Raw genomic sequence first — 26,908 nt, forward strand, 5'->3', positions numbered from 1 at the left:
GGACTCAATTCAATTTAAACTGAGTGTTGGGTTTCAGCCCAATAAGCCCAAACAATAAATTTATAGAGAGTGGGCTGAAAGGCTTAGGTGCTGGCCGTTGATCACCATGGCCAAACTTATCTCAAAAAATGGCTAAGTGTTTTCTTACAAACGGGAGAATGCTCCTCGGCCTGTGGCCGAGGAGGCCTTCTTGTTCCCCCCCCCCCCTTTCTTTGGCGCTACTAGCTCTTCTTTTATAATTTTCATCTCCCTATCTCCTGCTTCCATCTGTTGATTGTCTATTCGCTTTTCTTCTGGTTGTCCGTCCCATCAGAGGCCTTATCGGTACTCAAGTGGCTCGCTCTAACCAACGTTATCCTGTCAAGGGGTTACCTCCCCATTAATGCGGCCAGGAGGGTTAGTTGAGCGCATTTAATGCGAGAGTGACAGCTTACTCTGGGATTAACTTCTCCCCCAAAACCACCCTTGTCAGGCCGAGGACAAGATATCCTCGGCATGGACCTTAGGAAAGTAGGCTTCCCTCTTCCCCTCAAAAATAGCCTGTGCTCCTCGGCATGGGCCTTGGGCCTGCTTTATGATGGGCCGAGGCTATCAGGCCTACGGGCCCCACAGAAATCATTAAAGTTTCATCCAAATTATCTTTAACAATTTTATTTTAATCCAAACATTAGGACCAATAACATAGTATGCTCTTCTTTATTAGGAAAATCATGTTCAAATCTCTTTTCTTATTTTTGTAACTATTGAATAAAAAAAAATTCAAAACTTTAGTGGGTCAAAATGTAGCAATTGAGAAAACTCGTAAGACTAAATTGTGATTGGGAAATCTTTTATCCACAACTACAAAATCTATTATTTTGGACAAAACCCTAACATTTTTCATTATAATTAAAGCATTAAGGGGTTCAAATATAACAATTTAAAGTTTGTGGATTGATTAAATTGTGATAAAAATAAACTACAGAGGAGCAAATTGTAATTTTAGGAAGACATCTTATTGCATGGTGCTTAGAGATATGATTTTGACGATAAATGTTAAATTTTATTTTAAATTGCTTGAAATTTTTGGTAGCGTAATTTTTAATTGAAGTAGAATTTTAAATTTCTTCAATGTAGTTATAGATTTTAGGATAGAATAAAAGAAGTGAGGAAAAAAAAAATGTAATTGATTTAGAGCAAGTTATCTTTATGAGCTTGAGAGAGATAGAATGCAAAAAGAAAAAAGAAAAAAAAAAGTTAATATCAACGAAACAAAATATAGTTTTTTTTTTTTAAAGGAAAAAAAAAAAAAAATTTATAAAGTTGAACAAACGTGGAAATCAAAAAATGGGAGAAAAAAGAAAAAGAGAGAGCTGTTGATATCATCAATAATTAAGCTTTTGTCTTTATCCAAACAATTGATAAAGCAATATAGGAAAAATTGATAAGAACAACATATAATAAAAGGAAATAAGAACAATTGAAAAGAAAATAATTGATAAGAACAAATACCTTAAATAGTAAAAATATAATTTAAAGGAGTACATGAGTCATGAGTGTTTTGATCAAGAAATTAATCAAATTATAGAATAAATGAAAATCAAAAGCTTAGTGTTTGATTCTTACTTCTTGTATTATTTATATGTAATTAGTGTTACGTGCATCTTCATTAATACATTGTTAGATATGAATAAAAAAATTATATTTCAAAAAAAAAAAATTTTGAGACCAGAATTTCAGATTAATAAGCCTCCATCAAACGATTCTTTATGATCTAATCTAAAGTTGTTGATAAACTTGGAGATAAAAAGAAAAATAAAAATTATTGATTAGTCATAAACGAAAAAGAAAAGGTGCTAAACAATGCTGGAGGTAAAATTGTAGTTTACGTATGAATCAAATACATTCAAAAAAAAATTGATAACTTTTTTTAAAAAGAAATAGATAAGTTGAAAATTTGATAAGAACAAATAATACTAGTTCTTATTTAAATCATAAAAAAAAGGAAGCAATAGAGTTTAAGCTAGCCGTTAAAATAACGCCCAAGGCTCACATGCATTGCATGCCAAAGGCTTAACTTCCCAAGAAGTAACTCTTTCCTTGTATTTTACCAGGAAGAATTAGCTGGTTCACAGAATCACAGGCATCAACTCATTTGCACCAGAAGCAATACTTGTTTTTGCACAAAATAAGCCCAATTTTCAAGGCTCAAATACTAAGTTTCATCCTAATCTTTCCATCTAAACCCCTATAAAAACCAACTCTCACTACCCCCAATAGACCAGCCAACATACACATACATTCAAACTTTAAAGAGAAAATAGAGACATGGCAATGTACATCCATACTAACATCTTCCTTTTGGCTTTCTTTGCCATTACTATGATTTTGTTCTCTAGTAACATGGTTGTTGGCCGACGTTGTCAAGGTGAGCAGGATTTGATGTCTCAATGTGCTGCTTTCGTTAGAAAGGATGGTCCAAAGGCATATCCACATCCAACATGCTGCGGTGCTATACAGAAAGCAGACATTCCATGCATATGCAAGCAATTGAACTCACAGATGGAGAAAAAGATTGACATGAATAAAGTGGTCTTTGTAGCAAAGATGTGTAACAAGCCACTGGCCCCTGGGTCTAAGTGTGGAGGTAAGAAACTCTTTAGGTCATAAAACCCTTTATATATAAAGCCTCCACAATTTATGTGTACCGTTTACTCCATATGGTATTTTAAAATGAATTTTGTGTTTTGTGTGTATTTTTTAGTGATGATTTGGTAGACTAGCATGAGATTAGATTAATTCTTACAAAAAGCATAACCAGACTTCTTACAACCTATAACAAATATACAAATAAGTTTTCAACAAAAAGTTAATCCAAACGCACATATCTCAACTTATTTTGACTTGAACAAAAAGGAAAATACTCGTTTTATTTTTGTAGTTTTGATTTGTAATGATTCACTAGAAATCATTTTGATCTATGGTAGCTTTTGCTTTTATTGAACCAAAAAAAAAAAAAAATAACAAAAGAGTTGCTTTTCTTATAGTCACGCGGATCGCATTTTGGTATTACATATTTTGCTAATCTTTGGTTACATCTATTGCAGATTTCAATGTCCCACCAGTAGCGTATATTGGATGAAGTGACTGCCTGCAAATCTATGAAGTGTGGCTTGTGTAATGTTATGGATGAAAAAAAAAAGGGCATAAATTTGGATATCATATGCTTCAAATGCTGTATCACTACAAATTTCTATAATGACAAATAAGAATTATTGAAAAAGTAATAAATCTATATTCTCCTATGGATATTTTAAGTTTGCACATATACGTAATGAAATATCAAATATCTCTACAAGTGAATGATCCACTCTCTTGTGAGAGAAATTTAATATATTATCGTGTGAGTCTATGAGAGAAATATTGGTCAGTTTCAACGTGGAATACTGAATGGGCCTGCACTATTGGGCTTTTTCCCAATCAATTTTTGGTTTTTCTTTTTAATAACAAATTTGTAACCATTAAAATTATTATATTTTGGACTTTAAGAAAAAAAATGAAAAGCCCAAATATAAGTTCAACGGCAGTTTGGGCTTCTTTCCAATCTTTTTTTTATTTAATTATAAAAAATAAAAATAAACCAATTTTGAACAATTATAATTAATGAATTAAACATCAAAATTAACTAAAAAATTTATATGCTTAGACTTACAACATTCACCTCCATATATATATAATAACAACAATTATGAAAGATACCATTTTATGGATTGATATCAACCGAATAGATTAAACTGGATCCCAATGGACCGAATTGGACCAAATGATCGATCGGATCGAACTATAATTATATATATACAAAACTGACCCAAATAAGAAAATTCTAATCACATTCACGTCAATGTAATTAATTCAAATAAGCAATCCCATTTGTCCATAAAAACACTCACCAACTCAAAACGTAACCACAAATTCTCCACTCACTGAAATCTCCACCAACAATTTGCCTCATGAATAGGCACACAAAAAAAAAAACCCATCAACCCCTATTGCCAAAACACCAGTCATCTCCTTAGTGACCCAGACCAACCGTTGTCTAGCCAAGGGGACGAGTTTTCGATAAAATTCATGAAGAACATTGACAAGCAAACGGACAAAATAAGCCATACCCAGCCATCAATGACAATGGCATGTAAGTGCTTAATATGAGTTTTTGCGAATTGGGGTTCGCATATAAAACACCATAAAGAATAGCACTTTTGAGTTGAGCATATACATTGTTGTTGGGGGTCTTAGTTTTGGTTCCGAAAGCATATTGTTTTTAATGATAAAAGCTTGAAAAGTAATCATTATAAAACGGACGTTATAGGTTAAAATTTTATCATATTCATTAAAAAAACCAACTCGCATCACTAATTACTTTATGCTAAAAACAAGCATGATCACAAAAATGAAAGTTCAGGATAACTAGAAATTATTTCCCTGTGGTTTAGCACTAACACAATTTAGTATACAAAATATTTAATTATTACATTTGATCCCAAGGTTTAGACTAAAATGAAATCATTAAAGTTTCATCCAAATTATCTTTAACAATTTTATTTTAATCCAAACATTAGGGCCAATAACATAGTATGCTCTTCTTTATTAGGAAAATCATGTTCAAATCTCCTTTCTTATTTTTGTAACTATTGGATAAAAAAAATTCAAAACTTTAGAGGGTCAAAATGTAGCAATTGAGAAAACTCGTAAGACTAAATTGTGATTGGGAAATCTTTTATCCACAACTACAAAATCTATTATTTTGGACAAAACCCTAACATTTTTCATTCTAATTAAAGCATTAAGGGGTTCAAATATAACAATTTAAAGTTTGTGGATTGATTAAATTTGATAAAAATAAACTACAGAGGAGTAAATTGTAATTTTAGGAAGACATCTTATTGCATGGTGCTTAGAGATATGATTTTGATGATAAATGTTAAATTTTATTTTAAATTGCTTGAAATTTTTGGTAGTGTAATTTTTAATTGAAGTAGAATTTTAAATTTCTTCAATGTAGTTATAGATTTTAGGATAGAATAAAAGAAGTGAGGAAAAAAAAATGTAACTGATTTAGAGCAAGTTATCTTTATGAGCTTGAGAGAGATAGAATGCAAAAAGAAAAAAGAAAAAAAAAGTTAATATCAACGTAACAAAATATAGTTTTTTTTTTTTTTTTTTAAGAAAAAAAAAAAAAGGAAAAGAGANTTAAAGTCTAAATTTGTACAAATAAAAATTAATTTATTATTTGGTTCAATAAATTAGTATTACTATAATACAAATAAGTTGATATAATATACATCAAATAATTAATTGATGTGATGATTTATAATAATTGATAAAGTAAGAGTCTGCATTAAAAAAATGTGATAACTTATTAATTAGTATGGGGTCGTGTGGGGGCCAACTTAGTTTAGGCCTTGTGATGTGTTAGGGCTCATGGACAAGACTGCACAGTGCTATGTGCATTGTACAGTCTTATCCTATCAAGTTATGTGCATTGTTGTTGTGCAGTATACTGGAATTTAAGATACAATGTGGATTTTTTAATGCATTTTATTGACCAATAAAAATACCTAAAATATTTTTTTTTTGTAATTAAAATATATAGATAAATATATTATATATATAAATTTTTTTTTTTTTACAAGTGGGGGCCTTTTTTTATTTGGAGACCTTAAGCAATTGCATCAATTGCTTATATGGTTCAGCCGGCCCTGGTCACACCACCAATGTGGCTGATGAGTTATGGGCTATCTGAGATGGTATCAACTTGTGCATCGATTTAAATTTGACAAATATTGTAATTGAGCTTGATGCGAAGATTGTGGTTGTTTTGCTTTTGAAAGAAGAGGGAAACACGAAAGACAATGATGTCATTATTGCTGATTGCAAAGAAGGCTCGTGAAGAATCCCAAGAGTTCAAGTTCTACATTACTATAGGGAAGCAAATAAGTGTGCCGACACCCTTGCTAGAAGAAACGCCTTTAGTCCTCAAGATTTTGTAATTTATCAATCCCCTCCAACAGATGTTACCATGTTGGCTAGTCTGGATGCAGTGGGAACTCTGTATGAGCGTAACCGCACCTTGAATTCTGTTTTCTAGTTTATGAATACTATCTGTTTAATCCAAAAAAAAAAAAAAAGGGTTTAAGCTAGCCGTTACAATAACTTTTTACATCATTGGCCCATGAAGGTTATGTTCAGACCTCACATGCATTGCATGCCAAAGGCTCAACTTCCAAAAAAAAATAACCAAAGTAAGCTAGCTCTTTCCTTGTATTTTAGCATGAAGAATAATCTGGTTCACATGCATCAACCCATTTGCACCAGAAGTAACTCATGTTTCTCTGCACAAAATGAGCCCAATTTTCAATGCTCAAATGCTAAGCTTCAATGCTTCATCCTAATCTTTCCATCCAAACCCCTATAAAAACCAACTCTCACCACCCAATGAAGCAAGCAACATATACACATACATTCAAACCTTTCAAAGAGAAAATAGATATGGCAATGTACTTCAATACTAACATCTTCCTTTTGGCTTTCTTCGCCATTACCGTGATTCTGTCCTCTAGTAACAATGTTGTTGGCCAAGGTTGTCTAGGTGATGTGCAGGGTTTGATCTCTCAATGTGCTTCTTACGTTAAAAAGGGTGGTCCAAAGATAAAACCATCTCCACAATGCTGCGATGTTATCAAGAAAGCAGACATTCCATGTGTGTGCAAGCAACTGACCGCGGAGATTGAGAAGGCGATTGACATGGAAAAAATGGTCTTTGTAGCAAAGACTTGTGGCAAGCCACTGGCCCCTGGTTCTAAGTGTGGAGGTAAGAAACTCTTTGGGCCACAAAACTCTTTATATATAGTGCCTCCACAATTTGTGTCCCTTTTGCCCCATATGGTATTTCAAAATGAATTTTGTGTTTTGTGTGTATTTTCTAGTGATGAGTTGATAGATTAGCATGAGTTTGGATTAATTTTTAACCAAAGTATAACCATATTTTTTACAACCTTTAACGAATATACAAATAAGTTTCCAACAAAAAAGTTAATCCAAACGCACATAACTCGACTTATTTTGACTTAAATAAAAAGGAAAATATGATTTTTGTTTTTGTAGTTTTGATTTGTAATGGTTCACTGGAAGTCATTTTGATCTATGGCTTAAGTTGCTTTTGCTTTTCTTGAACCCAAAAAAAATGAAAAAAATAACAAAATAAGTTGCTTTCTTATAGTCATGTGGATCGCATTTTGGTATTACATATTTTGCTAATCTTTGGTTACATCTATTGCAGCTTTCAATGTCCCACCTGCAGCGTATATTGGATGAAGAGACTATCTGCAAATCTATGAACTGTGATTTGTGTAATGTTATGGATGAAGAAAAAAAAAAGGCATAAATTTGGATCTCATATGCTTCAATGTTGTATCACTAAAAATTTCTACCATGACAAATAAGAATTATTGAAAACTTAATAAATCTACATTCTCCTATGGATAATTTAAGTGCATATCAAATATTATCTTCACAAGGGAATGATTCACTCTCTTGTGAGAAAAATTTAATATATTATCGTGTGAGACTCATTCCCTTGAGAGAGATTCGATATATCATCATGATATAAAATAAAAATTAATGCTTTAGGTGGTGAATTCGGTCCAATTGGGCCTTTTGTTTTTGGTTTGTCAAAAGCCTTGACCAGAATTGACTAAAAAGGTGGAGTGGACAAGCTGGTTCAATTCAGTTAGTATCAATTTGGATTACAAGTTTAGGTCCACACAATTGGGCTTACAATTTTTAGCTTTTGCCCAATCAATTTCGGGTCATATTTTTAAGGAAAAAAAATTAACAGATAGTAGATCAAATTTCAATCAGATTTGAATACTGAGCAATCCCATTGACAACTNAAAAAAAAAAAAAAAAAATCAAAAAATCAAAAAATCTAAAGGAAACCCATGTAACAGAATCTAAAACCATATAATACCATGATCGAAAGACATTCTAGAAAAGATCAAACATTTTTCAGTACCCAACAACCTCGGAACTAAAGACAAACAAATATGACAAAAAAGAATGGGACAAAACAATCAAAACTACATTTGCAAAACACTAAAACCAAACGAAAAAAGGATTCTATGATGCATTTTATGACATACCCAGGTCAAAGGTTCGAGAGTATGAGTCCACTTTCTAAGCTTCAGAGTGTGAGATCCAGTGAGTAAAATGATTGAAACTAAAGTGGATAAAAGAGACCAAGACTACTTTGCTTCGGGGTTCCGAACCTAAGGTTTGGGGAGGCTTATTTAGGCCCGTGTGAACGTGGCAAGATGATATTGGATTTATATTGAGATTTTTTTGGGGTATTCCGATTAAATGTTAAGTTGTTATATATAAATATAAATATATATATATATATTATATAAATTCTTACCTTAATAGGAGAAGGAAAAAAAAAAAAAAGATTGCTTGAAAAAATATTTCTTCAAAAAAATTATAATTGTGTTATTGAATCTTGTTCGTGTCATGTCACTTCAAGAATATTAAATTATATGGCATAGCCTTAATACCACTCATTTCTTTCTTAAAAAAAAAAACCCACTCATTTAATAATTTTATTAAAATATTTCAATCTTAACACAAATTATTTATTAAGCTGTTGACAGGACTTGACTTACATAAAATATTAGTAGACAAGTTGTATTGGATTAACAAAGATACAAACCAATTTCAATTTGTTTAATAAATTAAATGCATTTTTGTAAGCACGTAAATTTATATAATAATTATAAAAATAAATAAGACTTACACAAATTCTATCGTATAACATCATTTCTTTTATTAAAAATTAACAACATTAATTAATGTATTAATACTATATAATCAAAAGTTCTTATTTTAACTCAATGAAATTCTACTCAAATTTATAAATACGTAATACAAGAAAATTAGGTGAAAAGTCATTTTTTTTCCTGTTTTAAATTAAATGATTTGAAGTTTATAATTTGAATAAATAATTTATTTAAATAGCTATTAAATTCTTGTAATTACTCTATTTTATATTTAAAATTAAAATTTATATAAAATAAAATTAATATTCATTTGTATGAATCAAGTCATTTCACATGACAACTTGGAATAGACTCATTTAATTTGTTAATAATATCGACCCAGCACGATCCAACAGCCAAAAAAAAAAAAAAATTGTTATGTTCATGGATCTTGTCAAACATTCCCACCCTAATAAGTTTTGGGAAAAAGAAGAGAAAAAAAAAAAAAAAAAGCCGTATCCAAATTTGGTTTGTAAGGAGGGCTTCCTCTTAATTAACTTTAAACCCCACTTACATTGTCCACTTAGTGAACTAATTCATGTAACTTTACATGATACTACTATTCATGTAAAGTGTAAACTAATCAATGAGTCCTAGACTGGTTGGACTGGACTGAACCAAACAGTAACTACAATAATTCTCTCTCTCTCTTTCTCTCTGATATATGTATTGTTAATCAAATTACTACTGGCTTTGTTTTGTATACTTACTATATGGCTATTGGATTATGCAGTGGACATAGTGGCAGTGGCTGGCAGTGGCAGTGACGAAGATGTGGACGTTGTTGATGATGCTACAAAGGTGAAGTTGGCCAAGCATTAGAGGTAGCAAATGCACTTAGTGGGATGAAGCCAGTCAACGCTAGGTGTGTAATAGCTAAACATCGCCTGTAGGTTTGGATATATTAATATGAGGTATCTGATGACAGTGATCCAAACATGTATTATGTTCACCATGATTTCATCATTTCTGCAAATCCACTTTGTACTGATTGTACACTTAAAGGTGTAGAAAAAGGTGTGATGCACTGATTTTGTTTTTGAAGTATATATGCAGTTCGTCCAAGAGTACTGATGCACTTGAATTTCACTCTTGTATTTCATTAACTGTTTTTTTCATGGGTTTCCTTTAGATTTTTTGATTTTTTGATTTTTTTTTTTTTTTTTTGGGGGGATGTGCCTTTGTTTATCTGTATTATTACTAAGCAGAAATGGAAGCAAGCTCAAAAATTTTGGTTCAAAGCTGGTTTTTTGTTGACTAGGATTTTTCCATGAGCAATATTCAATAATGGGTTTATGTACTTATGGATGTAGTGTGTGTAAACAATATGCTGTAGATTGGCTAGTGGGTGTTTGGTGCTTGTGTTTTGATGTGTAATCATCTGTTTTAGGATGGATAATCTCTTTTGGCATTTACTAGGTGTCTTCTATGGTGGTAACTGGTAAATGTTTGGGATTCACTTCAAAGGATTCAGTGAGATCCCTTTTGATCTGAGTCATGCCTAATTTGTGGGGTAATATTACATGGGAATTGATGGAGTTAGCTTTTCTTGGACCTTTTTTAGTAAGTAAAATAATTTTAGTCGAAATAAGAGTTAGTTCATATACGCAATTTGTGCGTTGAACCACTTCGAAGTAATCACAATCTGAGATAGAAAAGATCTAAGAACTCTAGATAAGATGATGCAGTGATACTATTCAAGGTAGTCATCCAATCATACAAAGATCTTAAAATAGATTGCTTAAGAATCTGATTTGTGCATCAAAAGTTCTATTGTTTCTATCTTGCCAAATTCTGTACAACACACAAAATACTACTACATGCTTTATTTGACTCAGTTAGCTGCAAAGTTGGACATGTTTATTGCCTAATGCATACATAATTGGAAAATCAATTTATGTTATCTTTTCAGTCTGATTTTGGACAGCATTGGCCCAATTGACTAGCTGAAGATGGAATTGTTATCATTATTCCAAAATTCTAACTATGCCAAGTTGTATTTTTTAGATAGATTGGAGAAGTAATAGAACAGACCGTTAAATTTAAGAATAGGGATGGCATTAGTATCTGGACAAAGATCAACTCTGAACCCCAATGCCCCACCCTTCATTCCTGCCACTTTCTATCAAGTGGAGGATTTCTCATCAGAATGGTGGGAACTAGTGAAAACTTCAACATGGTTTCGCGACTTTTGGCTGAGTCAGCACCAGGATGATGATTTTGAAGGCAATATCGAGGTTGATACTGCTGATGCTGAGGATAATGATGATGTCAGCATTGATGAAGCACAATTGACCGAATTGTCTCAGCTTGAGGAAATATATCCGTCATACAAAGATATTGGAAACACTGGATTGTTCCCCACTGCTCCTAAAAATGAAAGTACACCTCTTAATGGTATGCTTGTTCTCTTAATTATGATATGATAAAAGTATTTCATTTCTTAATTCTTTTTTTGTGATCTCTGGGATCCAAACCTTAATTTCTGATTTTGTATTCAGGTCTTGAAGAGGATACTAAAGCTTTTTTGAAGAAGCTGAGTGTTTCAAAATCTCCAAAAGAAAGAGGTCCCAAGTCCCCAGCAGGGCCTGCAAAGTACCAACAGAAGCCAGTCCGGTATGTGAGCCCCAAATGCACTCCCCGACTAATTCATCAGCCTCGCTGAAAAGTTCCACACGAAATTTCAGCTTGTCTCTTGCAATGGCACCAACACTAGTAGTCTCACTTTAAGTTAAATCTTTGTACATGAGCTTGCAACTCTCTGTATCTTTTGTTGTCAGTTTTCGTGTTTTTCTTTCTGCCAAGTTGAAGAACTTGACTGAAACCGTGCAGAAATAATGGTCCAAATGTTTAGAAATTTGTAAATATCTCAAGCACCCCCATCTTCAGTGTGTTCAGTTACTTCAGTATCGGTAAAACATTGTGTGGAATGCAGCCCTTGCTTGATATTCAATCCTTATTAATTCTAAGCTGGGTAAGGTTGATTGCTTGATTTACCGGTGGAAACTGTGACTTCCATCTAAAGCTTTCCTCTAGAACTGATCTGTAGCATGCATATGTTTTACTAGCCAATAGTTTGGGCTAAAATGGCAACCTAAGCTCAGTATATACGTAGTTGGTACTTATTGTGGCTAAAGATAATTTCCGGGCTATTTTGGATGAGCCTAAAACTTGATTGGCTAAGAATGAGTTGATTGGTCTAAGTATATGGAAACTTCCTCTCTCGATGGTCGTTCAGAAACCACACCTGAAGAGATTTGAACCTAAACCAGTGTTAATACTGAACCCAGCTAGATATGCTTCGGAAAATCCCTAAAACTCATCTATTATGTGGTTTTTTTGTACTAGTGACACTTAAAAGTTTTTATAAAACTTTACTATATAGGTCTTATAAATTGATGCGTCAATTTTAAAAATATAATACAATAAAAGTATAAGTTGTACTTAGTGTACAAAACTCCAACTTTTACAAGGTTGGCTAAAGATCATGGTAGAGTGTTTTACTCTTAATATTTTGAAAATGTTGATTTCCAAATTCAAACTCTCTTGTCAAAGCACCAAGGCCGTCAATTTTTTAAAATACAAAACAAAAAACAATTAAGAAATTTATTTATAATATTGTTGATGTGATACTGGCACATTTATTATCATATCTATTTGTAAACATTTGTAGTAAACTTCGTAATTTTAGCATTTTCCTATATGTTTTTATTTTTGGTTATAAGTGAATTTGTTAGAAATTGGGTACAACTACTCAAGGGGATTGGGATGCCAAGCTTTGTGTTACTTTATAGAATCAATTGCATAAATTAATTTAGGTTCATCCAAAGCATTCAAAGCCACCTTTTAACTGCCTTATTTTTACAATTCCACCATGCTCCCACATAAAGGAAACTAAAGTCTACTTCAGCTTCAGCTATATTTTGGTTTAACATGTGAGGCTTGAATTGTTGTGGGCTACAAGAGCACCATGCGCCACTCAACTCCATAGTAATATAAAGCCCATTGTTTTGAGTTAGTTTTTTCAAAAGTGCAAGTTAGCTAAGTTTGGCTTGACCTTATTTCTATATCCTCAGCGCAGCATGAGACCTCAGTCCAATACAAGTCCACATTTGCATGCCTTGTTAAATACTACTAGAAAAAGCTCACCAAACCCACCAACTACACAAATGCTAGAGGATAACGCAAACCCAAGTTAGCTTTCAATCATTTTCCAAGCGACATCTTGAAAGCTAAGAAGACTATATGGCACGGTAAATTCCTACACCACCAAACGACATAATTTCCATGGTTTCAAATGTCACAAACTGAAAAAAAAAAATAATACCGAATCTGAATAAGTTTACCCCGCTTAGAAATTTTTAGAAACAATCAAATACATCAATGTGTATATCTTTGTTGCCATGGGATTAATAGTCTCTCTCTCTTTTTTATGAGAAACTATGTCTGAACTTTTGTGATCCTCAAATTTATTTGCCTTATGTATTGTACAAAATTTTTCTTTAATTTAATTATTTCCCCTCCTTCATAGAGTAGTATTAAAATTCGACCGATCATAAATAGAATATTGGTGAGATTATGGCGAAATTTTATTTCACACTTCGAAATCGCTTCTAAATCAGTCGCTTGACTTTCAAGACTTACAATTTGCATCATTGACTATTATAATGATGTCAATGTGTCACTTTTCTTATGTTCTCATAGATTTTTCCCAATAATTCACTTAAAAAATCATGTTGATTTTCTATTTTTCTGTTCAAAATTACTTTGCTTTTCTATAGGTTAACATTGTAATATTCCAACAATCTCTAACTTAGAGAATGCAAATAGTATTCTAAGTAGTTTTTAACATCAAATCTTCTATCAATTATTAGGGTAAAACTTGAAATTTCAGAAAGTTTTGAGAGTTCATTACTTCCCAAGCATGAAGCATGTATATAGTACCACTACTATCCATGTTTCTCTCACTCGTGGATGAAGTTAAGTTTAAGATTTGACTCACCATGAGTATGAGATTTCTGGGAACATAAATTTTTTTTTTTCCCCCTATCAATTGTAGCTAAGAAAATAATATGTCTATCTTTACGTTTAATCAAGGCTCTCACGTCAAAGAAAAAAATAAACTACTACATGTTAGTATGTTACCAACATTCTTAATATATTTCATACCACAAATTTAAATCTACAAGCTACAATTCTACAACCGACCTTGGCAGCGCAATCTTCGCATCAAATTAAAATTGCAACAGACATCAATCAAGCTGACAACCACACCGCCATGCAGTGTGCACATATCATGGCTTGTAAGCCTTGTATTGCACCTTAAGACATATACAAGATTCGACTGTTCTGCTAACTTTTATACTTGTTGAATTCTGGACCATACATGAATGTGATCAACTTATTAATTAATAGGTGTAAGAGTTTTATTAACTTTTGAGTAGTTTATTTAATTATTTATTTATTCTTTTAGGACGGAATAGTTTTTTTTTTTTTTATAATGACGGTTCTTTACCAAGAACAAAACACTAATCTAATTGAGTTTTGGTATAGACAGAATTTGAATTTTAAATATCTTATTTGAGGACAATGAGCATTATATGTTGAGGTAATTAGAACCGACGGTAGTTTATTTAATAATGACCCTTTTTCATTAAAAATAGAAAAAGAAAAAAAAAAGAGAGGTAATCTTTCTTTTCAATTTTTATTTGGGTGCTTTTTCCAGGTGACTTCTATGGTAGTTCTACCTCCAATTTCTTGGGAAGCACATTTGTTCCATGTCAAAAGTAAGGGAGGTATGATGAAAGAAAAAGGTGGTGCTTAAAGAGTTAAAGGAGCCAATGTTACTTGTCATAACAAATTAAAAAAATGATATACTTTTAGCCGACCATTTTCAATCTTTCAGGACAAACGTGTTTTATTATTTTATTTTTTTTAGCAAAACAACAAGATTACTAGTATATTAATCAAGATTAGTATTATATTGATCTTACATATATAGTGGTTTCAATAATCAAAGCTGGTGGTTCTATGAATAGAACCTATAGCTTAATTTAGAGATTATAAAATATGAAACAATAATAAAGCTCAAATTTGCCACTCATCAAGATGTAATTTTTTTTTGTGTAGGAAGGATAATTAAGCAACATAAATTTGTGACCAAAGTGGAAGGGGACAATGATTAGGTTAAATATAAGTTTGTGATTGGCGTGTTAACGAGATTCATGTGAGCTAATGAAAACAAACACTCTACCAAATCCTATTTAACTATGGCACTCTTTTCCTTTTTCTTTTAAAAAAAAAAAAAAAAAATTGATGCTTATCACATTTGTTCAATAAGCTAAAGCTTTCTGGTGAAGATTAAAAGACAAAAAAAAAAAAAAAAAAAATTATTCGAAAAGAGGGCTTCTTAAGTCTTTTTTTGTCAATAATGTATTGCACATAATGGAAGCAAAGAATTAATTTCTTAATAAATCTCTAACTTTAACAAAGAATGTTTTCTTTTGAAATTTATTATAAGAAATAAGCAACTACTGCATTATGGCCTAAGCTTGGGTGGAGTTGGACTGAGATGGTTCTTTTGGTTGAACTTCTTCCTTTTTTTTCTTTTTTTTTTCTTTTTTTCTTTTTTTGAGAAAGTCTTTTGGTTGAACTTGAATCTTGCCTGGCATTCAAATTATATGCACATAAAAACCAAACAATTTAAATAAATAAATCAAATTAAACAAGACATTGCATTGTATTGCCTAATGCTCAAAATTTGAAGTCGAAATGTTCCAGTTATGATAATAATTGTGTTATGAGGTTGAAGCCTAAATATTTTTAATTATGACATTTGCTACATAATTATTGTAGAAAATTATTTAGTACTTTTGGAGTATAGCAATATGATTCTTCCTCCTCATATATGAATGGTAGAGCCAATTATGAATTTAATTAGTTAGACCTATATCATTGTATTCCGAGCGTACTGAATCATTATGACATCTACTACATAATCATTCTAGAAATTTATTCAATAGTAGTCTTGGAGTATAGCGACGTGATAGTCTATTTTTTCACATGAATGGTAGATTTCACTATAAATTTAACTAGTGAGATCGACCTATTATAATGTGAGAGAAGAGAATACTATATTACTTTATTTTGAGTACTGAATTATTATCCAATGATTATGCTCTATCATAAACATGAGATAAGTATATAGTGGGGGAAGGGGAGGCTAGGTTTGAAGACAAACACGAAGTACCATTAAAGATGCCATTACAATTGGACTATATCACTTTTTTTTTTCTTTTCTTTTTTGAGAAACAATTGGACTATATATCACTTGAATGCCTAAATTTGTTATATATAGTTGGCTAAAAAAAGTATAGTAGATTTTTTTTATCAAATTATGATCTGATCTAATTATTTTTTGATAATAGATTTAATTTACTTCTAGAAGTTGGATTTCAAATATGAAAAAAATATTGAGCTAATGTAGTTTGTGTATAAAATCCTATTTGGCTTTTGCAAGCAACCATCCTATATATTAGTCCAATCAGCAACCCATAAAAAAAAATAAATAAATAAATAAATATAAAAAAATCACTTTTTTAGTCAACAAATATTTGTAACGGGCTAATTGAGTCTGGAAAGAAAACAAATAAGAAATTATTATTATTTCATAGTTCATAGTCAACTTGGATTAGATTTACTTAGACAGCACAAGTCCAGTTCAAACATTTTCAGCTGTATACACCTGTACACATCTTTTTTTGCTAAGGTTTTTATTTTATTTTAGGTATACCTAAAATAAAATAAAAACCTTAGCAAAAACCTATACGTATAGGTAAGCATTTTGGTAAATGCATACAACATACAAATCACATCATTATATATTATCGTTAAATTGTGGGGGTGGATCCACCAACAGGACCAATGTCTCTTGGACTTTGAGGAATTTCTCTCCAAAAAAAAAAATTGTATCACTCATAATTGAAAATTATAATAATATACTGCTAATCGCAATTTCATAATAAACTACTCATTCAAGACATGAACAAGTTTAAATTAAATATTTAGACATGTTTGTATAAAAAAGAAAAATTATTTAGAAGGTAGATATAAAATTTTGTTTAAAATAATTTATTATTATAAAATATTTGTTATCAGTTTCCCATTTTCAACTACCCAAAATCCCATACAAAAGTATGATTATAACACTAAGAATAAATTATAAATTACATTCTTAGGAGGTGTTTGGTTTGCCGTGACATTACATTACACTGCAATATTATATTATTGTAATCTTAAATCAATGTAATCTCAATACAAGACTACAATATTATATTGTTTAAGAAGATGATGTAATATATTTTATAAATTTTTTTTTATACAAGATAGAATTTTTACTCTAGTCTAATCTAAGTATATATGCGTGTGAAGCTCCCTCCTGGAGACTTGAATTCCGGCCCTTGTCCCCCATACCTCACAAGCACTTATAATTTTAGATTATGATAATACTAAAAAAAAAAAAACAAATAAACCAAAAACATTAATCCCACATTACTGTAATGTACATCACATCAAAAACACATCACAAATAACTAAAAGCCCTTTCCCCTTTAAGATTTTGAGGGTACATATTTAATTTTTGTTCTTCAAAGTTTCAAACTATTGATGTGTTTACCCACTATGATAGAGATGTTACATACGCATAATACATGAAAGAGATGTTACATACGCGTAATACATAAGATACCAGCTTGAAGATAGACGTTTGATTATCTATTTATTTTACGTGTTAAATAAAATCTTGCATTGTTCTTTCAATTTCATATGTGGCAAATTATTTCCAGCCATAGAAAAACATCCTAGGATCCTATTTGGCATGCTATAACTGGTCAACTGAACATCATGATAGAAGAACCCAACAGCTCCAAATCCAATCCTCCATTGATAAAAAAGAACAGTGTGGACCCAGAAATAAACCGACTTTTCAAAGTATATACTATTTGTCAAAGTAGCCGTTGCACCCCACTGTTTTTAAATATTACAGTTACCAACGAATCCTTTTCCAGCAAGAAATCCATGTCCCTCTTTATTTCCTCCCTCTTTACAACTACGCTCCCCTTCTCACTCTCCCATCTCTCTTTTTCTGTTTTCTTAGCTCTCTCTCTTTCTTTCTTTGTTTCCCACCAGCTTTATCTCTCTCTTTCTCAGGTATTCTATCTCTCTCTTTCTCACATATTCTTTGCCATCATATACTCAAAGAGAGAAACAGAAACAGAAAGAGGAACAGAAAAAGAAAAAGAAAAAGTTTTTGTGATGGATTTTCCAGTCTCAGAAACCAAGCCTTCGACCCCATTATTGTCTGCAGCAACAAGCAGTAGCAACAGCAATAGCAGTAACAGCAGTGAGACCGATGAGAGCCCTGTAACATCCCTTCGTTTCGAGCCCCGGGATGTAAAGTATCAGTTGTCTTGCAAACCCTCATCCGGGTCTTACTCGTATCGATCATTGGCAGTTCTTTCAGGCCATATTGGCTCAGTTTCTTGCCTGGCCTTATGTGGTGAATTCATATTGAGTGCTTCACAAGGCAAGGATATTATAGTTTGGCAACAGCCTGATTTGAGGCTGTTCACAAAGTTTGGACAAGGGGATGGCTCGGTGAAAGCCCTTGTAACTGTTGGGAACAAGGTCTTTACAGCACACCAAGACAGTAGAATTAGAGTTTGGAAGGTGTCAAGAAGCTCGGAGAATATATTAGTCCAATCAGCAACCCATAAAAAAAAATAAATAAATAAATAAAAATAAAAATAAAAATAAAAAAACTCACTTTTTTAGTCAACAAATATTTGTAACGGGCTAATTGAGTCTGGAAAGAAAACAAATAAGAAATTATTATTTATTTCATAGTTCATAGTCAACTTGGATTAGATTTACTTAGACAGCACAAGTCCAGTTCAAACATTTTCAGCTGTATACACCTATACACATCTTTTTTTGCTAAGGTTTTTATTTTATTTTAGGTATACCTAAAATAAAATAAAAACCTTAGCAAAAACCTATACGTATAGGTAAGCATTTTGGTAAATGCATACAAAATACAAATCACATCATTATATATTATCGTTAAATTGTGGTGGTAGATCCACCAACAGGGCCAATGTCTCTTGGACTTTGAGGAATTTCTCTCCAAAAAAAAAAAATTGTATCACTCATAATTGAAAATTATAATAATATACTGCTAATCGCAATTTCATAATAAACTACTCATTCAAGACATGAACAAGTTTAAATTAAATATTTAGACATGTTTGTACAAAAAAGAAAAATTATTTAGAAGGTAGATATAAAATTTTGTTTAAAATAATTTATTATTATAAAATATTTGTTATCAGTTTCCCATTTTCAACTACCCAAAATCCCATATAAAAGTATGATTATAACACTAAGAATAAATTATAAATTACATTCTTAGGAGGTGTTTGGTTTGCCGTGACATTACATTACACTGTAATATTATATTATTGTAATCTTAAATTAATGTAATCTCAATACAAGACTACAATATTATATTGTTTAAGAAAGTGATGTGATATATTTTATAAATTTTTTTTATATAATATAGAATTTCTACTCTAGCCTAATCTAAGTGTATATGCGTGTGAAACTCCCTCTGGAGACTTGAATTCCGGCCCTTGTCCCCCACACCTCACAAGCACTTATAATTTTAGATCATGATAATACTAAAAAAAAAAATCAAATAAACCAAAAACATTAATCCCACATTACTGTAATGTACATCACATCAAAAACACATCACAAATAACCAAAAGTCCTTTCCCCCTTTAAGATTTTGAGGGTAAATATTTAATTTTTGTTCTTCAAAGTTTCAAACTATTGATGTGTTTACACACTTTGATAGAGATGTTACATACGCATACTACATGAAAGAGATGTTACATACGCGTAATACATAAGATACCAGCTTGAAGATAGACGTTTGATTATCTATTTATTTTACGTGTTAAATAAAATCTTGCATTGTTCTTTCAATTTCATATGTGGCAAATTATTTCCAGCCATAGAAAAACATCCTAGGATCCTATTTGGCATGTTATAATTGGTCAACTGAACATCATGATAGAAGAACCCAACAGCTCCAAATCCAATCCTCCATTGATAAAAAAGAACAGTGTGGACCCAGAAATAAACCGACTTTTCAAAGTATATACTATTTGTCAAAGTAGCCGTTGCACCCCACTGTTTTTAAATATTACAGTTAACAACGAATCCTTTTCCAGCAAGAAATCCATGTCCCTCTTTATTTCCTCCCTCTTTACAACTACGCTCCCCTTCTCACTCTCCCATCTCTCTTTCTCTGTTTTCTTAGCTCTCTCTCTTTCTTTCTTTATTTCCCACCAGCTTTATCTCTCTCTTTCTCACGTATTCTATCTCTCTCTTTCTCACATATTCTTTGCCATCATATACTCAAAGAGAGAAACAGAAACAGAAAGAGGAACAGAAAAAGAAAAAGAAAAAGTTTTTGTGATGGATTTTCCAGTCTCAGAAACCAAGCCTTCGACCCCATTATTGTCTGCAGCAACAAGCAGTAGCAACAGCAATAGCAGTAACAGCAGTGAGACCGATGAGAGCCCTGTAACATCCCTTCGTTTCGAGCCCCGGGATGTTAAGTATCAGTTGTCTTGCAAACCCTCATCCGGGTCTTACTCGTATCGATCATTGGCAGTTCTTTCAGGCCATATTGGCTCAGTTTCTTGCCTGGCCTTATGTGGTGAATTCATATTGAGTGCTTCACAAGGCAAGGATATTATAGTTTGGCAACAGCCTGATTTGAGGCTGTTCACAAAGTTTGGACAAGGGGATGGCTCGGTGAAAGCCCTTGTAACTGTTGGGAACAAGGTCTTTACAGCACACCAAGACAGTAGAATTAGAGTTTGGAAGGTGTCAAGAAGCTCGGAGAATGTGTTCAAACTTTCTGACACTCTTCCAACTACTAAGGACTATTTGGGGAGGTTCATGAAGCAAAGCAATTATGTCCAAACTAGGAGGCACCACAAGAAGCTGTGGATTGAGCATGCTGATAGTATTTCTTGCTTGACAGTCCATAATGGGTTGATTTATTCAGGGTCATGGGATAAGACCCTCAAGGTGTGGAGGCTATCAGATTTGAAGTGCTTGGAATCAATTAAGGCACATGATGATGCAATTAATGGGTTGGTGGCAGGTAAAGGGATTGTGTATTCTGCTTCAGCTGATGGGAAGATTAAAGCTTGGGGCAAGGAGGGGAAGAATTCACATGCTTTAAAAGGAATTTTGGAGGGTCATAAGGAGGTTTCAATTAATTCAGTCATAGTTTCCGAGGATGGAAAATGGGTTTATGGAGGAGGGTCAGATGGGTTTGTGATGGGGTGGGAGGGGAGCATGAATTTTGTGAGTTGGAAATTGGTTAATGAGACAAAAGCTCATCAAATGGCTGTTCTATGTATGTGTCAAATGGGGGAGTTTTTGTGCAGTGGCTCTGCCGATAAGAGTATTGGTATATGGAAAAGAGAGGCTTATGGTAAGCTTAGTAAAGTTGGAGTCATAAGAGGCCATGAAGGTCCAGTCAAGTGCTTGCAGGCATCACCAAGTAATATTGGCGGTGGGTTCTTGCTCTATAGTGGAAGCCTTGATAAAAGCATAAGAGTTTGGTGGGTTCCAAAGAATACTGCTAATAGAGATGATCATGATACCTCTTCAATGGAAAGTGCAGTGAAAAGTTCAAGTATCATGTTGTGTTAGGAAACAATTTTCATGGTTTCTGAGTAATGAAGCACTGGTTCCCTTTTTTCAGCGTCTGCAGTGCTTCCAAAAGTGGTCCTTGTAGTTGCATATTGTCCATAGTCATACAAATATCAGATTTGGTGGAGAATCAAGTGCAAAAAGAAGAGGCATAGCTGAAGGCTTGAAGCCTAACTTGCGTTAGAGTCTGTTTTTTGGTTTGAGATTTTATTGTGTTCATAGGATATAATTTAGGGGATATGATAAACTGGGGTGATATTTATTTGTGTTTTTGTTTTTTCCTTCTTCTTTTTTTCAGTCTCTTTACAATGTGTAAACTTGTTGTCAAATGTAATTAGGATTCTAAGGAATCATTTAATTGGGAATCAAATATATTCTTTGTTGGTTGCATGATTAATATTATGTTGCAGTTTATTGTAGTTGGTGAGGAATATAATCAAGTCGTATTGGAAACTTGTGCCTGCTTAGGACAAAACTTAAGCTAAACCGGACAAGCATTAGGATAAAGGACCCTAGAACATGGCTTTGCCTTGAGCATGACACTGCTACCCTACACCAATTTTTAGGAAAGAATACTATGATTTTATTAAGAAATCACAAAAGCTTTACCAACCAGAGAACAATTTTTGGCTAAGGAATCTTTCCTCCATCATAAGTTTTTAATTTTTTTTATTCCTATTCTTAATTTTCATTTATATATTCTTCACTTTTTTCCCCTGTGAAGATTTAGTGCCCCAAATAAAATAATTTAATCATAATATGATTTTTTTTTTTTTTTTAATTGCTTTCTTCCCCATTCTAAACGTATATAGTTCTCTACTTTGTAGCTTTTTATATCTTCACTAGTGCGTTTAGATATGTTTTGCTAATTATTTATTTGCTAAAGCTACTATAAAAAAACGACAGGAAAAAGTTTTTCTTTTTATGAGACCCATCAAAATAAGCTCAATAACCCCAAAAATTTTGACTTTTTATTTGCACTTGCCAAACCCACTTAGATCTAAAAAATTGAGTTTAAAACCCTGAGAGTAACCATTCAATTTAGAAGATTGAAAGTTGGAAAATTTCCTAACAATCACCAGCTTGAAAAGGTAGAGGTTAAGATTTAATAAGGGTTTTTCCCTCGTCAAGTATTGAATCTTACACATATAATAGCTAGTAACCTTAGAAAAGTAACAACCTGCACCAATGAGGCTCTTGGCTCAGCTGACTTTTACTTTTCTAAAGAGCAAAGCATCTTCAACTTTTAATTTTCCCCCCTTTTTCTTAGCAATGTCCATCCATTCCTCAGTTATGAACTTTCTAATGGTGCAAAATCAAACTGTAACATCATTGACTGCCCCCCTTTGTTGAATTCACAATTGTCGGTTTGGTTTTGGTATAAAAAGTGTAAAGCTAAATAGTAAATACATTTTTTTCCCTTGGGTCGGTACATACAAAGTCTTTAATAAAAGAGATAGACTGTTCCTTAACTCATCTTTAAAGCAACCATTAAGCTTGTTGAACCAGCAAGCGGTTAATTAGCAGTGTTCTTGGTTCAACAACTGGTCAGAATTCAATAGCACTGTTTCATCCTATAGTTGTTGTTGCAACAGTGAACCATGAACTGTTTGTATTGGACCACAAAGGCCCATTAAAGAGGTAGAGAACACTAATTAAGTCATGCACAATTCATGTGAATGCAAGCAAGCAAGCAAGGTACCATCTAAAGCAGAAGTATTTTGAAGTTGATGCATATAATAACTTGTTTGTGGAACATTGAAACTATTTTTTATTTCTCCATAGAGAGACCAACTGCCCTTTAAATTGGACCACCCTTTGCTTTTTGTGAGGAAACATTCCTTAGGCCAATATTTAAATGAAATCAAAGCAGCCATCCCAAGTAACAAGAAGAAAACTTCAATGAGGATACAGCCTATCCACACCATCTCTCTTTTGTGTAGCCTCTTTGGGGATTATGAGGGACCCTCCAGAAGTTAACTAGGCTGAGCTATTTCTGGGAAGAAACATTTATAAATTCCTTGAATTAAGCTGACCAAACTGCTTGTTTAACTCACTTAAAATGTTTGAAAATTCAAAGCTTTACAATCCAGGAACATCTAGGAAATGTTGTAACTTGTAATAATTAATAATTAAAAAAATGGTTCACACACAATAAAATGTAGAACTCATTTAAAATATGTAAACATGGATAAAACTCAAAAACTTTTCAATTCAGGAAGGAACCATCTAGGAAAGAAAATGCGGTTAAAATACAATAGTTTTTTGACATGTTTCCAATGAACAGAGTTCTTTAGCTTCAGATTTTCATCAGAAGTCATTCATAGTAGAGTTATCTGAAAGCAATAGCAGAGGGCAGAGCCACGGATTTGACTTGAGGGGGGATTTATATATGACACATATATACACGCATGATGCATGTGACTATATATATACAATTAAAGCATTCATTTAAAAAATCATTGATATTTTAATGTAAGAAAACCCACAAAAAATAACATCTTCATTCTATTATGTTTATCTATTAGAATTTTTTCACTTGAATAATCCCCTTTTTCAATTTTTTAAAAGTTAAATTCCACTTATGAATATAAAGACAGGCTATGTTATCAAAAAAGAAATTGACTAATTTTAGCTACAAACTTAGTTGCAAACTAAGATTACAGCTTCACTCAATATCTTTTTAATGGATACGAATTTTAACAAATCTACTATTGGATTACAATTAAAAAATATTAAGTAGTATAACATTATTTAAAGTTAACACGTATATATAAGTTGACACATAAATTTCTAAAGTTGGATTCAAAAAATATTACAAAGTTGGAAAAATTCTATTTTAAATCCTATAATATAAGAGTAATCCAGATTAAACCTTATACTTTCAAAAACAAGTTACTTTAATTTTGAGAACAACTTATTTAGGTTTTTTTTTTTTTTTTTTCCCTTGTTACAACTAATCTAGTTTTTTTTTTTTTTATTTTTTTTTTCTAAAAATACTATAAATAAAAAGCTAAAATCATCACAAAAAAAAAAGAAGGTTTATTAATTTTTTGCTTAAAGTACTCCGGAAAAAAGAAGGGTAAAGTGGGACTTGTAATAACCCAAATACCTAGTCAAACCAATAATCCAAATACCTAATTTGGTAATGACATCACAAGAAGACCTTGGCAATACAATTGAATAAAGTTTCTCTCCAAACTAGTTTGTAGAAAAAATCTTCAAACTTCTCATATATTTCTTTTTTGAGTGTGAATTTTGAAAATTTAACTATTTAATTTCATGCTCTTTATATTCTTAACATACATACCAAATTTCATTATAATCAAATATTATTTACTATTTGATCAGTTACTTATTTTTTATATACAACTTTAGATTACAAAAACTTGAAATTATAACATTTATTTGATGACAGCAATTGATCATTGATTTTCTTGAAATTTTATAAGCATTAATGATGTAATAAGAATATATAATCTATTAGTTAGATTTTCAAAATTCACACTCAATATAAATATATATGATAAGTTTGTAGGGTTTCTTTTCAAACTAGTTTAGAGAAAAACTTTATTCAATACAATACTAGTATTAGGTCTCTCAGTGTACTTTGAATTAGTAGTCTTCCCCTATATATAAAACAAACCCACATCCAATTTTCACACCAATCAATATTACAAATACCCAGAGCACAAATAACAAAAATCCAATTTCAAAAACCACAAAATGTGTTTTAAAAAAAAATTGAAAATGAATTATGAAGTGAGAGGATAAAAAAGATTTAGTTTTCTCTTTTGTGTTTAGTTAAGAGGATGAAAAAGTGAAGATGTAAAAAACTCATTTGTTTGGTTTTTAAGAAAAATAATAAAAATAAAGCTGGAATAAAATAACAATTATGTCCCAATTAAATAAAACAAAAGGTAATACATTTTTTTAATTAAAAAATTATGTATGTACACTTAAAATTATAGAAAACATAATAATAATTATAATAAGAGAGAGAGAGAGAGAGAGGTGCACAAGCCAAATGATCCAAAAGAAAAAAGAAAAAAAAAGTACAGAAAATGAATAAAAAAACTTTAAAAAAAAAAAAAAAATCTCTCCTCTCTCCAACCAAAAAAAAAAAAATTCTCTCATCTTTTTTTCATCTTCCCTAAAATCCATCCAACCAACTCTTCACGTAATACCTTGAAAGCCGCATAGCTATCAGTTTGATTGAGCAATTGGTTGTTCGCCACTAATAACCAAGGACAATGCAAGGGTAAATTTCCCTAACCTAATTTCTGAGATACTATCCTGAGCCAAACACAACAATAAAACAAAAATAGAAAAGTAGTGAGGGAAAGAAAGGGATTTTGAAGAGTGAAGACCCTTTTCATCTTCCTTTTTCTTCTTCTCCATCAATGGTTTGTAGTGTTTGAGAGGACGACAATAATCGAGAGCCAGAGAAAAGCGTTTCACAAATAGTTGGGCAAAACATTGAGGAAAGAAATAAGAAAAATCAGCTTTTTACTTAAAAAAAAAAAATATATATATATATATATATATATATAAATTGACGCTAAAACGTAAAAAATCAAAATTGTAGGAGCTCTAAAGTTTACGTGACAAACCTCATAAGGTCAACAAAAAGTCAAAAGACTTCAATTTTATAGTATTTATAAATTAGGTTCAAAGTCATACGCAGTGTGCTCAAACCCCTTCACACATTAATGTTCTTAGATATACAGAAGCTTACAAATACAAATTACCACTTAGATAATGTTCTTAATATTTGGCTTGCAGCAATACAAAAGCTTACAAATACAAATTGCCACTTCCATAATGTTCTTAAACCAAGCCCGTAACTTGAAACGCAAATAATAATAATAAAATTTCTCAGGCAATTGAATTAGCACTTGTGTGAAGTGCCCCTACTAAGGAGGCATGGTCACTTCCATAATGTTCTTAAACCAAAGCCCGTAACTTGAAACGTAAATAATAATAAAATTACTATCAGGCAATTGAATTAGCACTTGTGTGAAGTAACCCTACTAAGGAGGCATAGAAGTGGCACTTGTTTTCAATCGAAGTACCACGTTTTCCTTTCTCTACATTGCGGATAATCCATGTGCCACCATAATTGTAATTCAGTTAACCATGTAGTTCTGTTAACCATGACATGGTCTAATACTTCTTGAACCACCCTCTCATCAGGTCATATAAAGTCATATGCAACAAATTGTCACGTACATAATGTACATAATGTTTGGCTTACAGCA

At 31.9% G+C, this 26,908-nt stretch overlaps 4 protein-coding genes across 4 annotated transcripts; all 4 read left to right on the forward strand.

The window, feature by feature from the left end:
• The first annotated feature begins 2,278 nt into the window (after window positions 1-2,278).
• On the forward strand, window positions 2,279-3,236 carry LOC112019994 (putative lipid-transfer protein DIR1). The gene is made up of 2 exons (XM_024052546.2): window positions 2,279-2,626; window positions 3,087-3,236. The coding sequence occupies exons 1-2, from the start codon at window positions 2,308-2,310 to the stop codon at window positions 3,119-3,121; spliced, it is 354 nt and encodes a 117-aa protein (XP_023908314.2). The 5' UTR covers window positions 2,279-2,307; the 3' UTR covers window positions 3,122-3,236.
• A 3,209-nt stretch (window positions 3,237-6,445) lies between these two features.
• LOC112019990 (uncharacterized) lies at window positions 6,446-7,503 on the forward strand. Its single transcript, XM_024052544.2, has 2 exons — window positions 6,446-6,850; window positions 7,319-7,503. The coding sequence occupies exons 1-2, from the start codon at window positions 6,475-6,477 to the stop codon at window positions 7,351-7,353; spliced, it is 411 nt and encodes a 136-aa protein (XP_023908312.2). The 5' UTR covers window positions 6,446-6,474; the 3' UTR covers window positions 7,354-7,503.
• Window positions 7,504-10,058: 2,555 nt separating this feature from the next.
• On the forward strand, window positions 10,059-11,821 carry LOC112008196 (protein EARLY RESPONSIVE TO DEHYDRATION 15). The gene is made up of 2 exons (XM_024040530.2): window positions 10,059-11,249; window positions 11,354-11,821. The coding sequence occupies exons 1-2, from the start codon at window positions 10,907-10,909 to the stop codon at window positions 11,515-11,517; spliced, it is 507 nt and encodes a 168-aa protein (XP_023896298.2). The 5' UTR covers window positions 10,059-10,906; the 3' UTR covers window positions 11,518-11,821.
• Window positions 11,822-20,149: 8,328 nt separating this feature from the next.
• Window positions 20,150-22,026, forward strand: LOC112020023 (protein JINGUBANG). The gene has a single exon (XM_024052574.2). It carries the CDS (start codon window positions 20,157-20,159, stop codon window positions 21,645-21,647), a length of 1,491 nt encoding a protein of 496 aa, XP_023908342.2. The 5' UTR covers window positions 20,150-20,156; the 3' UTR covers window positions 21,648-22,026.
• Window positions 22,027-26,908: the final 4,882 nt, after the last annotated feature.

The sequence above is a fragment of the Quercus suber genome, unplaced genomic scaffold (genome assembly GCF_002906115.3).
Source record: "Quercus suber isolate HL8 unplaced genomic scaffold, Cork oak 2.0 scaffold_28, whole genome shotgun sequence".
Classification (NCBI taxonomy): Eukaryota; Viridiplantae; Streptophyta; class Magnoliopsida; order Fagales; family Fagaceae; genus Quercus; species Quercus suber.